Source organism: Acromyrmex echinatior, chromosome 5 (assembly GCF_024713525.1).
Source record: "Acromyrmex echinatior isolate Ae372 chromosome 5, ASM2471352v2, whole genome shotgun sequence".
NCBI classification, from domain to species: domain Eukaryota; kingdom Metazoa; phylum Arthropoda; class Insecta; order Hymenoptera; family Formicidae; genus Acromyrmex; species Acromyrmex echinatior.
The window spans coordinates 14,269,425-14,285,446 of NC_141856.1; the positions used below are offsets into that span (position 1 = coordinate 14,269,425).

A 16,022-nucleotide genomic window follows, 5' to 3' on the forward strand; every position below is an offset into this window, starting at 1 on the left:
CTTATCTTTCTCAAGGATTCTCCGTAAATAGGCATTTTAAAGAAATCTTGCCTTATAGCACGTAAGTAATAAAAATTTACTTACTGCAATAGGCAAATCAATATTGGCAGCGTGTAGTTATTTAGAAATTAAAAATCAAAAGGCTACCAGTCCTGCTAGATTTTATCGTTAGAAGATATAATTATTTTTAGTCGGTATGATTAGCAATTATATTTTGTATGCAATCAATGATTTAGTTCTGTCCATAAGCGATTACAATTAAACTGTACAGTGAAACCTATGATTTTGTTCCCACAATTATTATTGTATTATTTGACATTGGCATGGAATATTTCCTGCTCACAAACATCAATTAAACTTGGAGAACAATACGGCATGCAACTTTATAATCCGTCATGAAACAATAACATATAAGAATATAAAGTAAATATCGCAAATTTTATTAACTGATTGTCACGGTGACAATGAGCAATCAAAATATGCCAGACAATAACAATAATTTTAAAATAAAATATTAGCTAAAGAAACATATTTAATATTAAACAGCGTATCATGATACCTTATATGTATTGTGTATAATAAATACATATATAATAATATATTATATTTCGCGCAAACAGTGAAGTGAAATTTCTAACGCATAAAATTTCCGCGGCGTAGATTTCATCTTCTAGAACACTCGCGAAAGTTTTACTCGATATTATTCATGATTAATGGGGAGCGAAAATTAGTTCGAAAAGGGTTGAAAGAGTAAGTTTTTAGAAATACTTTTTACGTCAAGAAACCTGAAATATACTACGTCACCGGGAAAGTTGATCGTTCACAGACAATATTGCGGAGAAAATCATGTCATGTGAAATATGCAGTCCCTAATTGTGAAACTTTTAACTGCAAATCGTCGTGCAAGTGCAATTAAGGAATCTCAAGAGGTCGATCGTCGTCCACATCGCCAATGGTACAGGAGTCGAGACGTCGACCGTGATATCGCGCGATTTAATCTCCTTGTATCTGTCCGATCGTTTTTCTTCTTTTTATACATTCTCTGCGATTTAATGCTCGTTAAGAGTGTCTTTAACACCGTCACGCTCTTTCTTTCCGCCGGATATCGCTTGCGTTTAATTTGCGAAAATAAAAAATAGGAAAGTGATTTCCTGCGTGCAGCGAAGTAATTGCTACATTGGAAAAAGAGTCCGGTTGGATTAATTGGAATTCTGGTCGAAAATAGACAAATCAGAATTTTTTGGTTGAATGTATTATAATTCTAGTTAATTGAGGTAACCAGAATTCTGATTGGTATGATCAGAGCCTTCTCATTTTCTATCAGAAATTTGTATTCGTAAAAATCCTATTTCATAGAAATGAGTTGGAAAAAAAAATTTAACACGTATGTAAACGATGTTATATTTGTTAGCACATTTTTATTTAATCAAGTAGAAATACAACATCTTTAACAAATTTGACAAAAATTAAGTCAAGTGCAAATATCCGTTTATTAAAGCTTATAGAAGGAATGTATTTGTTTCTAACAATAAATTTCCAGTTTCGTTGGCGATAAAATAATAATTTATATAATGTAAATAATTTATGATAATGCTTATATTTCAGACTGTTTAAAATAAACATTATCAAATTACATACTTTCATGATACAACTGATGAATGCATTTAAAATATGAACTATTATATAGCTATACAAATAGCGAATAATTCAATTTAGATTTGGCTCACTAATTGCAGAAGTTATTTCTATTACTGAAATTGTACAATTACATCAGTTTGACGTTTTAAATTAAAAGCGCATCCCTTTGAGAGTATTTTGAAGAGGTAAGAAATTTATTAATACAATCACCTTGGCCTCTACTCGGAAGCTCGCAGCTTGCAATTCAATTTAATTGCAGACTGGAAACAAGAGTCATTCACTTATAATACAATTTTAATCTCAAAGGCGATTCAATCATTTTATGAAGTTAAGCTCTCGTTTCTCTATTATCATTCCGTATTATTATTATTAAATAATGTGATAATACTGTAATACAATTATATCAAATTTTTTAAAAAGCGCATTATTCCTTAATATAATTTAATTACGTACACTAAAAGAGAAATGTATTAATAACTAATTATTTGAATGGTATTTTATAAAAAATAAATATTTGCTAAATAAATAATAATTAAATCTCATTAATTGTTCGTGTAGCAAATAAATATATGTTTACATTTAGTAAATATACAACTGACGTTATACTATGAACAAACATTTATCCAAATTTAATACATTTTACGCTTATAATAAATAAATTATAATAAATAAATGAAATATTATATTGTATTTGTAAATATTTTGAATATTTAATATTGAAGTAAATTTTAATTAAAGAAAATGTGGTATTATACCTAGTCATATATTGAATTATGTTTTGCAATTTTAGATGTTGTAAAAATATGCGCGTCAAGATTGGTGGATAGTTCTAAGACGACAGCGTCATCACGAAAGCAGGCAACAGAACAAAAACCATCGTATCGTTATTTTTAACGTTTATATTCGGAAACGAGGGAGTCCTTGTCTGTGCCCTGTGATCTAAATCGCCGTAGACGTCCCTGATGCCAAAAATAGTACAAGGGTGAAACTGCGTAATTGAATGACTCATTCTAATCTCATTAAAACAATTTACTCTAAATTTGATAACGATTAGCACCAATCTTGAAAAAAAGAATTAAGAAATTGCGAACTCTACCAGAAGACGTTCACATAATTAATCATAATTTTTAATTAAAATTTTCATAAGAGTTGATAATTTTATATAAAAAGAGAGAGAGAGAGAAATAATACTAATAACAACTCTCTAAAATTAGACATAATTTTTGCAGCTTAAACTACATATTATATCAAAGTTACAACTTTATATTGAGATCGGTAAATAAACACGTATTTCCGTGATTGATTTCTGTACTCTGTACAATATTGGATCAGTACTCAAAAACTCTTATAACCACGTATTACGATCGATTTCTGAAAACTCCGGCAGACACGATAATCTTCTTCGAAAGGTCAGCAGCCACGCTCACGATTTCGCAGACCTGCAAGCTTGCAATTCGAATCGAAGGATTAGGCAATTCACGTAATTATGCCGGTCCCCGGGTCATTGACCTGGTGAATGCATATAGCTATCTATTATATATTTGTTAGATTTTCATACGAACTAGTTCGCTTTATAATTTTGTTCGTAAATATCCCCAACAAGATATTTTCGTTTACACCTATGCCTGTATTTTCGATATCGAAGTAGGTATGGAAAAGCTAGGTAGTAAGATAATATTGTGACAGCGCCCACGAGGTGTAAGAAAAATACGTGTGTGAAGAACAAACAACATAAAGTATTGAGCAAAGCCCGGAGTAAACGTACCGCAAGTGACGCGTAGGTAGAAACCGACAACGTGCGAAGAAATCTAACCTTTCGAAAGAATTCCATCGCTTGCTTACTAACGCTTAAAAAATTTGGATGGTATACAAAAACTAACATATACATATAATTATTTAAAACATCGTGTGATAATATTTTTTTGTGATAAAAAAAATAGAGGTGATACATTCTGTTACCTTCGAGCTTCAACTATCACAGTTTGTTCTATTTCTAATCTCTTCTCTCTATTTCTCGTCTCTTTATGCTTTTCTAAATTATATATATATATATATATATATTAAAGTAAATATTACCTTTATGGAAATTTAATTTAATACTAGCCAATTTAATATTAAATAAATATATACTAAAGTGAATATTATATACTCACATGGATAAAAAAAGTGTTTACTTTTAAGATATTAAAATTTTTTATTTTTGTATCTGTTTTGTAAATATTTAAAAATATTTTAGTTTTACATTTTCTCAATAAACAAAACACTATGTGTTTGGACTTAAAAATGTTTAAAATTGAAATATCTTTTATTATTGCACGTTTGTTTTGCAAAAATATTTTAAACGTAAACATTTTAAACCCTGCACTTTTTACAGTGTGCTCTTACAAACTAATTTAATCCTTAGTATACACACGATTAGATCATTTGTGTTTTGCATTTTCCTTTTCTTCGAAAAACTAGACACATCAAGTAATTAGTTATAATATTTATATACAATTTTTTTAAACACACAACCTTATAAATATTTTATAAATATTTTATAAAAATGTTGGAATATGTAAGAATTACTTAATAATTTTTAATTTGTTAAAATGATGAAAATCCCGGATGATTAATCCGGGATACAAATGATCCATTCATGTGTAATAAAGGACCAGTAAATCATCATTACGGATTAATATTGGTCAATTTAATATTGAAAGATAGTGATTAATTACATACTTGAATATTAAAAGCACTATTGTTTAGGCTTAGTAAGTAATTAATTACTACCTTTTAATATTAAATTTCTGTAAGGGTAGAATTTCACATAATCGCATTGTCGATTAGAATCGCACAGCAATAAATCGATTAAAATTCCGAAACGCTAATATCTTCCTTCATGTGGGAAACGTCACCTTTCCATGGCGGAACGAATCGCTGCGTGGGCGATGGAAAAATCGGCCGTGCCCTGAGGGCCCGCTAATTTAATTGCCAGTCTTTACATCGTGAAGGAGCGCGCACTACGACGGTGGGCGTACATTTCGTACGCGCGTGCATACACGCGTGCACGCAGGTGTATCGCCGAGCGTCGGTACCAATAATAGTATGGTTATAATAACAGAGAGCGGCTCTGGTACACAAGCCGGCGTTCAGAAACGCCGACGCGCTGCCGCTGGAAAGTCACGGTGGTCGGACTGGACTTGAAGCACCGGCGGATGCGTGCATCGGGAAAAACATTTTCTCGTTTTAGTATCTCCCATACAATCTGAATATATTCACAGACTGGTCTAATGCTGCTCTCTCAAGATTCTCTAATCTTCTACAGGGTGTTTATATGGATTAAGGTTATGCCCCTTTACAAAGATTTCGTAGTTGTAGAAATATTTATATTTCTTACAATATCATCTTTTTTACAATTTAAATGTGAGAGTCAAGTAACTAATCAATTGTCAAGTTCAAGAAATAATATCCTAAATTATGTAACGAAGAAGATTTAATATAAATATGTAATAATTCTATTTATTAATTTATTATATTAGGAGAGAGGAAAGTATTTAGTTAATAGGCAATACTTTTATAAGTATTTAAAATTTCATTACTTGCGTCATGTTCACTGTATATATATTCTCACATCACTAACACACATGTATCGTCAATTTGTGTTTCATATACTTATATCGTTTTACTCTAGGAATAGCGCTCAACTTGTAATCATGGTTCCATGGAATATCGTATCGCGTTTAAAGTGCCGCTTTAATGAAAATACCGTAGCGTGCCTCTGCGGGTGGCTTAGTGTTATTTGATTACCGACCTCTTAACGTCCGTCGTTTTTTTTTTTTTTTTTTTTTTTTACAACAACCGACGATTTACTCTCGGTATATTTCCGTTCGCGATTAGCGTTATTGAAGCCGAGATGTCGAGTCAAATGGAAAATCCTGCATGCACATTTGTTGAAATTGAATTTTACCTTTCCTATTAATATCAGCAAATCCATAATTGATTGAAACGAACCGATGCAATTTCTACCGTTTTGCAATGAGCGGATCCAGCACTCGATTACCGGTACGTTTATTTTTGCGACTTGTGAAACGCCCGTACATTTCATTGTAAAGGCGCCGCTGCAAGCGATATGCAAATACGGAAGCGAATGACGTGAATTGATCACGTAATGACTTGTTCGCGAATTAACTCGTCTCTCGTCGTTATTTCCCGTTTTTCGACAGGTTCGCTCGCAAAGAAACTCGATTGAAATGTACAATTAGCGAAGTCGTCGATTAACATTTATCGCAGCACAACCGTTTATCGCTGATGACACTGTATTTTGGTGTATACGTGTGCACATCTGTTAGGACAGCTTGTCCGATGCACGGTATGCGGCGACCAGAAACTTGAAATATGAGCTCTTCGCACGAATGCTGGTCTCGTGCCACCTAGATAGAATTTTTTGCTTCCCAAATTGTAATTTTACTCCATCGCTCAGAAATATGTTGTCTTCGTATTTCGATTTTTTTTTTTTTTTTCCATGAGATAGTACCGCAATATTCTGTGAAAACGATACATACGATAAAATTGATTTCCAAATACAATTACTGGAATTGGAATTCCTTCGGGATTAGTAATTAATTTTTACGATTTATTCCGTCATGTATAATTATACATCACTGATATTACCGATAAATTTTACAACTGTTGTGCGTGATTTTGAAACGAGAATTTTACATTGCGAAAATATTTTACGGAAAAACACCGATTCAAAAATACGTCGTATTTGTACTTCGATCTTCTTTTTTATAAAACAGTACCACAATATTATGCAAAAAATATATACGTATACAGTATTATAATTAATTTCCTAATTTTATTATTGGAATTGGATTTCTTCGGGATTAGCAATTTATTTTTAGGTTTTATCCCGTCATAACCGTATATTAGTGTTATTAGCGATAAATTTTACAACTGCTATGTGTTTTGAAACGAGAAAGTTCCACATCACGAAAATACTTTATAGAAGACACTAATTTAGGAATAAATTGTCTTTGTATTTCAATATTTTTTTTCCATGAAATAGTATCATAATATTCTGCAAAAACATGTATACCTACAGCAAAATTGATTTCCAAATACAATTACTGAAATCCTGATTCCTTCGGAATTAGCAATTAATTTTTACGATGTATCCCCCGTCGTAATCATACATTATTATTATTGGCGATAAATTTCAAAACTGTTATGCACGGTTTTGAAACGGAAGAGTTTCATATCACAAAAATACTATATAGAAAGGCATTAATTTAAATGGAATGTCTAAATTCTCGTTATATGAAATGTATTAAAATTGAGTAAAATGAATATTCATGAGTTGTATACGAATAATTTGTAGTTGCTGCGCTTCCTCAGAATTTATAAACGTGTGCATGGAAATAGGTATCACGCGCTTTTGTAGTGATTGCAAAACAATATCACAATGATATCGTGCAACAGTCGCTTCAGCGTGCAATGAATATCATGAGCTTGTTGTAATTTTAACAAGTGGCTAACACCGCGTCTGTTATTACCGGCTTAATTGCCGGGTCGTGCCCGAGATACCGTCGAATCGATGGTGGTACCCGCGGGGCGTCCATCGGAGCCCGGAACCGAGGAAAAAGGCCGTCCCGGAGAATTAATAAATCAGCTAGTCGGCGAAGAGGAGAAATGTTGACCATCGCGGCGTCCCTCCATCATCTCAAAGATTTCGTATCTCCCGATCTTATGGTATCCCGGGACGAACGAAGCTGCCTAATAACCATCGCCTTAAGCGGAAATCCTCCTACATTCCGTCGTAGACGCGCTCGTAGGACCGATCGTAGACTAACGTAGACAGTTTTTTTACTTTCTCGTATTACTTATTAACGGTATGACATGGCTCATGAATGTCTTGGTGTGCTGTGTTTGATTTTTTTGTTTTATGAGTCTTATCGGGTTTGATAAGGACCATTTGGGATAATCGGTGATAATGAGAATGGAAATGGGCAGTGATAGAATGATGAATTGGTGACAAACAACAAATACTGTAACTTATCGCAATGTTATCGGAACAATTTGAGTTTAGCTTTTCAAAACAATACTATATATCAAGCAGTATTAAGACAGATGAAAAGTTAAATCAAATTCTTTTTATTGTACAAAGTTATAATTTAAAAAAGTATATTTAATAATGATATTTATTTATATTGTGAAAATCGAATATAATTCTATCAGCGATTTTATTTGAGAATGACTGTTGTCAGCCGAACTTCAAATAACAAAAATTGTTATTTCGATTTTATATTTATTTGGATTATTGTAAGGTTATTTTTTTTTTCTTACAATTAGTTGTAATATTTTTTCTTTTTTTAAAAAGAATTTTTTAGAATTTTTTTTTCTTAAATTAGTTGTACTTAATTACCCGAGCATACTTTTACTTATACTAGACATTTATAAGTTAATCGAGCAAGCAAAATTTTCCACATATTACATAAGAGGAACATTAGAGTTTCATTTATATATTTAATGGACACATTAAATATCCATAAAATATTATCAGTTATCAAGATATTTTTCCGATTCTTTTTTTGATTCAAGTTGCTCATTGAAAAATTTAATAGCCATAAAACAGAAGGGCCATGTGCCATCATATTAAATAGATTGAATGGAGCAACATCACTGTCCTCATTCCCAGCCCTTTTATAAATTCCATTATGTCTTTATCGAGTTTTTAAATAACATATATTAGAAATTTTATGAACATAATTTATATTTATGCTATAAAAATTTTCAATATATGCCAAGTATGTATTTATTAAATATCGTATGAACAAGATTATATCTCCTCATTTAATTTTTCAATGATTCAACTCCTTTATAACATATTATTCCTCAAAAGAAATTACTCCAATATACACAACTAAAAATGCGCATTACTTGAATATAGTGCACTTTTTTTTTTATTTTGAGAATCTACATCATTCTTTCTTCTTAAGCTTGAAGAAGTTGTTCGTAATAAAAAGCTGATTCACAAAGAGCTGCACTCCGAAAAATTCTTCGAAAGAAATGATTCAAATATATCGAATCTTCGTTCGATTCGTCACGAGATTCACCACGAGAAAGTCTTGCGGAAAACTTTTGAAGAGGAATCTTACCTTGACAAGCAGGTGGATCGGTTGACTGACGCTGAGTGGCTTGCCCCTCCTGGCCTTCCCGCCTCCACCACCCAAACACTTTATCCACGGCATTCCTGGAGCGTTTCCTCGCCTCTGCCTGTTATTCGCAATTCCCTCCTTTCTTCCTCCTTCGTTCTCGTGTAATTCTCCTTCGGCTTCCGTCTTCTTCTCCGTTGCCTAAGATTCCCAGGACTTCTCACTTGCCTTTTCGAAACTCCTTCATGTCCGATGCATCGCTCGACTTATGACGAAACTTCTTCCAGCTCGAAGAACTTACGATTGCAGATTTTTAAAAAATCTATCCGTATATTGGTCGTGGAAATCGGAAAATTGATAGTTCTATCTTTGAGAGTCTTAAAAACTTCACTAATAATTTGACGGCTTCTAAATTTTCTCAATGTTTCTTTTACTACTCGATGCAGATAACTTTCTTGATAACTTTTATTCCAGAGATTCTGGGATAGTTTTCTTGTATAATTTACAGGAATTTTTCCCTTTAGGCAAATTCCAAAGAGAATATTTTTGTACCGATGCGATTTATATTTTCACGGTGAAATAAATTTTTATTTTACGAGAGATGTTTTCAAGTTGTTCACGAACAGGATTTCCGCGATTCTAGTCTTCGCATTTTCACGGGAGTTGCTGTGAGGCGGGAAACTTTCAGTGGAGTAAGTGCGCGCAGTGAGATTGCGAAGATCCTTCCGGAACGCCTGTAAAGAATTGGTTTCGTCTGAGGCGTAGTGGAAGTTTTATCTACGCGGTTACTTTAAACGCTTAACCTCTTCAAGAATTTCATGATAGTTCACACCTCCGCGGAAGTATCTTCAGAGTCATCGCCATAAATGTTTCAAGAATATCCACAAATATCTCACGTGAGATATTATGATAGGTATGTCTCGAATAATCTTTTTTTCTTTGAAAATACTTTTCTATTTTTCTTTCGCTCTTGGAGCTCTTGGAGCTTTATTTGAAAACACCTTTTCTTGAAAACCCAATCGATTCTGTGGAAAAGCGACAATTCGAATAGAGATAAAGCACGATGAGAGTACGGTTTCGATTAACTAATCTAGTAATCTAAAAGAAATCAGAAATGCAATGAATACGAATATAGTTCGTTCGAAGAAAACATTTCGTTATCACGTCGTAATACGATGTCTGTTTTTGTTTAATTAAAATGTTTGTTATATTTCATTTGGATGTATAATCATAACCGTTTAATTATTCCGCGCGATAACTTTTTTTTATTATTAAAGTCCTCAATTTATCGTTGCTTTGCAGATAAAGTATCGATTTTTTTTTATTATTATATAATATAATGCTGTCCATCGAGGAACAAATAGAGGTAGCAAATAGATTCACTCGTCGAAACTTTCAATAGTGCTTTTTTTCTAATTTCAGTTCATTCGGTTTTTCAATTTTTTTTTCTTTTTTTCGTTTCGTTCTGCATCGAAGATTCACGAGAAAATCAGTGCACATCGATTTCCCGTGTCGATAGAATTAAATCCGATGGAATGCCCGCGTCCATCAGACACATCCCACGTATTCCGAAAGCCGATCCCGTTTGGTTAATTCTATCGCACTTCCGGCGCAATCCACATCTTTTCTGTCCGCCCGACGCGATAACGTGAGTCCACAACGAGAGGGAAGAAACGGGAAGAAAATGTTACTTCGTAGCTGCGCGCGAACGTAGTTTTCCTCCTGGCTTTTCCCTCACGTGGCACCGCATCGACGTGGTAAAACGAGCGACGTCCGCTCTCGTGCGCGGCTCTCGCAAGACTGGCGGCTGTCCAGTTTGCTATCGTCGATTTTATACGCGCCTTGTCAGCGCACCCAGACTAGGTCGCGGTTCGCGTTATCGCGAAAAACATTAAAGATGTCTCTTCTTCGATCGATCTTCACTCCCGCGATGCAGCGTGCATTGTATTGTCAAAGAAAAATGCACGGTGTGTACAAATGGATGTTCTACGACACAAGTGGCGAAATAACTCTTCGAGAGATCGTACTTTATTAATCTTTACGGAGTCTATTTTTAAAATCTAATCCTTTTCTTTGAATAAAATTCGTTATAAGTCATTATTTTTTATTATACTTTTTGACTCAAAATATGACAGCGTCATTACAGTATTTTTTTTGTCCTGTAAAGGTTAAATAAAATTATCGTTAACATTGTTGATAATTAAAATTATTTGAACAGTCCATGTCATCGGGAAATCGATTAAATTGCGTCAGTTTCTCATAGAATGTCGCATAAAATGACTTTGTTTCAAACACGAATCGTGCTCCGATTTTCGGTAAGCTGTCATGAAATATTCATAAAGTCATTATCGTTTATCATCGTTCATTATGGTTACATCAAAGGCTTATTACATTATCGTATTGCGTTACACGAATATGCGAGCGTACAACGTCATTTCTCATCTCATAACGACGGCACGTCAAACTTTAATCGATGCGTCCTGAGAAATTCGGATCATATAGTCTTCTATGCATTCTCATCGATCATAGTATGTTATAAGACGCTGCCTAGTTTTCTCCGTTGTATACTTCTGCGTCAGAACATAATTAATTTTTTTAAGTAGTTTTTTTTATGATTCACAAACTTACAGCAAAGTCGCCAAAAAATTCAGCTCGCTGCTACAGTTTATCATGCTATTCGCAAATCTTGTAGTTTTTCATCGCAGCACCAATGTCTTTAAATATAATTAATACGTAAGTACGCTTTGATCAATAATGTATCCCATCCTATTACGGATATTACGGAGATAAATCGTGTTCTGAAAGAGAGCAACGGAGCTAATGCTTTATCAAAGGAAAAGCAGATCCTTGCGATGAAGAATAAGATAATTGAAAAATGTCGATATCTTTTCTCTCTTCCTCGTGTTCCTTTCCTTCACGTCGTTCGTATCACGAGATTATTATTAATGTACGCGCGATACACTGCTACGTCTCGATCGTTACGCTTACACGAAAAGTCGTGTGTCGTATCGCGTGCCGGTCGCTATTATTTACAACTCGACCCGTGTTACGATGCACGGGCCTCACGATCCCCCGTCGGGGCCCACCCCGGATCAGCGGCACCCTCCGGTCCCAGAATGTAGATCCCAATAGATCCGCGGACGTCTACGTATTTACGATAAACTCGACCGATTCTCATCATCCATTAAAGAGATACTTCCTCTTTTTCTCTATATTTATTTCGCAGCTAAATTAATCGATCAGCTGTGTAACCGATTAAATCGAGAATGACTCGTGCGCGACCGGATGGCAGATAGAGAGAGAAGCGCTTATATATTTTTTATACGCACGGCGGTCCTCGCCGACCGGTTAGCTCCGCGGTCTGCCGACGACTAACAGAAAATACCAGCCGGCACTACGAAGAGAATCCAGAGAGCGGCCCTACCGACCAGGCGGCCCATAGGGACCAACAATCCGTGTCGAATAGCAGCCACGGCTTGGTTCGTAGCATCTGCGATCATTGTGGAGTCTCCGCGATGTCTGCGGAGGCACACAGGCGGTTCCGAGGTCGCCGAACATCGATTCGGTTCCGGTTGCGCCGCGCGTTTATGGCACAACTTCCGCGGGGATTACGTCGAAGGAAGTTAGCCCTTTGTGTTCCGGCGGCGGTATACATAGAGCGCAGGTGCACCTATGCACTCCCGCCCAGTTTCGCGAGTTAAGCGCACCACATGGAGGTTTGTCAGATAGTTAAGGTATGTGAGAGGGTGGACCGCGCATGGAACAATCGCCTTTATCTATGTACTGCATCTATAGATGGAAAAACGATTTTGCTGAAATATCTAAAAATTCAGCTAAATAGAGAGATCTGAAAATAATTTTGTTGGACAGTTAAAAAATAATTACGTAGTATACTTAAACTTGTTAAAAAGTCAAAACAATTTTGGATTACTATTGGAAAGAACCATTTTATTGAAGTATCTAAAAATTTAGGTACATTTGAAAATAATTTTATTGAATCATCAAAATAATTATGTAAGAAACTCAAATATGATAAATAATGCTTGAGTTTTCTACATAATTGTTTTAATGATTCAATGAAATTATTTTTAGCTGTACCTGAATTTTTAGATATTTCAATAAAATGATTTTTTCCGTAAATATCTAGGTTGCTTGATCAATTTGAGAGAAGTAGATATTTTCTTGTTGAAGAAATGTTATGGAGAGAAGTTTTACCACTCACGTATAATATATAATTTTACTTTAAATCGAAACGATATTTATCTTTGTCATATCACAAAAATATTGAAAGCAGAGTATCTCCATTGTATTTCCCTTTCCCAGCGATAAAGTACACTTATACGTACGAATCGATAATAAAATCAGATGTTCCGCTCAAGACGCGGTACTTCGTAATGCGGATTGTGTTACAAGAAGGGTATCAGAGAAACACGTTTACATGTCGTCCTGTTACAACGACGTGCAGTATGTGCGTATAGTTTGTGTGTTCTTTACTACAAGCAGCCATAAAGTCAGTGTCGTATTAATCTTCACCTTTACGCTTTAAGCAATGTAAAGATAACACAGTAAAATAATACGAGAAATGATTACATATAAAAAATTTAACATAATAAGTTTTCAAATCTTTTTGTTTAAAATTATAATAGAATTAAAACAATCAAAATTGCTAATCAAGTAAAATAAATGATTCAAAAAAGATACATTTTGCAAAAGATTTGAATATCAACAATAACTTTTAGTTAAAATTATTATTGACATAAACTTGTTTGCTCGTACATGAATGTGTTAATTGAGAGAATAGAACTTGATCCATCAAGGTAATTAATTTTATTGAAAGAATAGCTTATCAATGTTATAAATTCCAAACAGAATTCAGTGAAAAAGAAAAAAAAGTAACATGTAAATAAAATAGTTGACAGTTTGCGTAATTTGTGTGAAAGTTGATTTGAAATTTTCCGTCAACGAATTGCGACATATTCAAAGCCTTCTACTATATTAGCTTGGCTAAATGGCGCTAAAATTAATCGGCCCGAAAGCACCTTTGGCGATTCCAGCTAAACGAGTTATGGATCGGTCGTGGAATTTTAGTTAATCCATTTATATCACATAAATTTTCAAAGACCGATGATAAAGCACTGTTCGCGCTACGTGCATAACGACTTCGAAACGCAACCTAATTTTGCAGGCTCTACCGTAATCGTTGTGTGAATTCTCATCGTTTTAAAAAAGTCGCTAAATCCTCATCTCCGATTGCATGATTTAAAGAGAGATTCCCAGCTCGCAGAAAACGGGCGTGCAATTTTCCGGGCGGAGATCTTCTGTGCTCACGGCAGCCGCGGGTTTTCTCGTCTTTCTTTACGATGTCCGCCGCCGGCGAAGTCGCTAATTAAGTTTGCACAGCACTGCCATCGCGTATAAGGCGAAGAAGTATGTAACTTTCTGTTCTTGGGGGAGGTAATGCGAGTGGAATACTTAATATTGGGCGCGTGAACCACGGTACTTATGTAAGTACATACGCGCACCACGTTAGTATACAGGACGACTCATTTAAAGTATTCCTCTCGAGAAGATTGTCGCGTAAGAGTCAAATTTCATTTAACGTTGTTGGGATTCAAATATAACCAAGCACATACAATTGCGTATAATCTTTTCTTCCTAACTTTCTGTTCTTTTCGAAGATCGGCGTCGCATTAACTCGGTGCCGCGCAGGCAGGAAATGATTGATATATTACAAATTATATCAAACTTTATATTATACATGAAACTGCAATATCATAAATTACTGCATGACGATGCATTGACCCGCTGCGCGCTTTGCTCATCTTCCTCGCTCATAGTTCGCTGCCGAACACAAAGTCGCGTTTCGCTATTAACGCGAGACACAGCACGGCTCGATGTATAATGCGAACGCTCACCCCCTTCCTGAGTAAAATGCAATATCGTAGTGCTCAAGAGTGCACCTATGCATGATGCCAGTGGCGTATGGAGAAGAAGCTACAAATCCAATCTGATGCTGTAGGGTCTATCCAATTTCAGAAGTCTTTGTGCCTGATAACTCTCCGGATGGTCAAAAGGATACGTGACTAAACTTTAGAAAGAATTTCACGTGTTCAACATATTTGCTTTTTCATTTTCTTTAAAAATATATTCTTGTTGCAAGAAGACAAATTATGCCGGACATTGAAATAGACCTTTTTTTTTTTTAAATAGACCTTTTCCACAATTATTTCCATAGTAATTTTCATAATATATGAATACAAATTGAAGAAAATTAAGTTTGTAGAAAGATGAAAAAAGGTAGGTTTTATTTAACAAAATTTGTTAATGTAATTACGTCTACTTTACTATGTACAGTAACGCAATGCCACTTCTGAGTCGGTTATATTTTTCAAGAGCGGGAAAGACAAATAGCGTTTGAGAAAAGAATTTCGTACGGCAGCTCGAGAGCTGTCGTAGCGAATTAACAGATTAAAAAACGTCCGTTCCGCGAATGGCTCCATTAATCTCCCGATATTATTAGCCCTGAGATCCTCGTCTGATTCACGTGCCACTCCTTCGATGTTATCCACGAGCGGCCGCAGAAGCGATCATTACGCCACTGATCGACGCACACGCGTGTACGCGTGTATAGCGCCGTGCTTGAGAATGGTTGAGCTTGATGTTAAAGTGTATCGCTCTCGGAACATATATCGAGATCGCGGAGGCCACACACTGGGATCAAGCATGGCAATATGGCGTCTGGCAATAATGCCGTACACGATTGCGAGTGCTCGCTCGCTCCAGAACGCAAACGATGCGAAAAATTATATTATTTCTAATTCTACAATTCGCTTGGTTAAACTTCCAAACGTAACTTTAATGAAGATTATATATTGAACCTCTTTATAAAATCTTTCAAGGGGAAGAAAAGGATCAATGCGGAATTATTTTTACTGTAGCTTCATGTAAATTCACATTTGAATAGTCATCGAGCATCTCAGAGCTTTCCGTGTATTTTGAGAGCACAAAAAAATAAAATACGCAAAAAATATGAAAATATTCTGGACCGAAGCGAATGTAGAGGCATTAATGAAAGAACTAGAAAATTCTGACTGATAGAGAAAGTAGATGTTGTCGATAAAGATCGATATATTATGAACTGCTCGAGATGACACTGTGAAATAATCCAAACTTGCAACGGTATTCGGATACGGTATTTATGTGAAAATCTGCTTTACGTCTCACATATTTTTCTGGCTATTATAAATA

At 34.9% G+C, this 16,022-nt stretch overlaps 1 protein-coding gene across 6 annotated transcripts in view; it reads right to left on the bottom strand.

Moving 5' to 3' along the window:
* The window catches only part of by (focal adhesion protein tensin), a 192,927-nt gene extending 180,769 nt beyond the window's left edge, over positions 1–12,158 (bottom strand). For 5 of the 6 annotated variants that reach the window (XM_087406526.1, XM_087406524.1, XM_087406527.1 and 2 more), the window contains exon 1: positions 8,778–12,158. In XM_087406526.1, coding sequence (XP_087262652.1) covers positions 8,778–8,870 — 93 coding nt within the window. In that variant the 5' untranslated portion in view covers positions 8,871–12,158. The remainder of the gene's footprint in view (positions 1–8,777) is intronic. The other variant, XM_087406535.1, reaches the window with a different exon arrangement.
* Between the last annotated feature and the right edge of the window lie 3,864 nt (positions 12,159–16,022).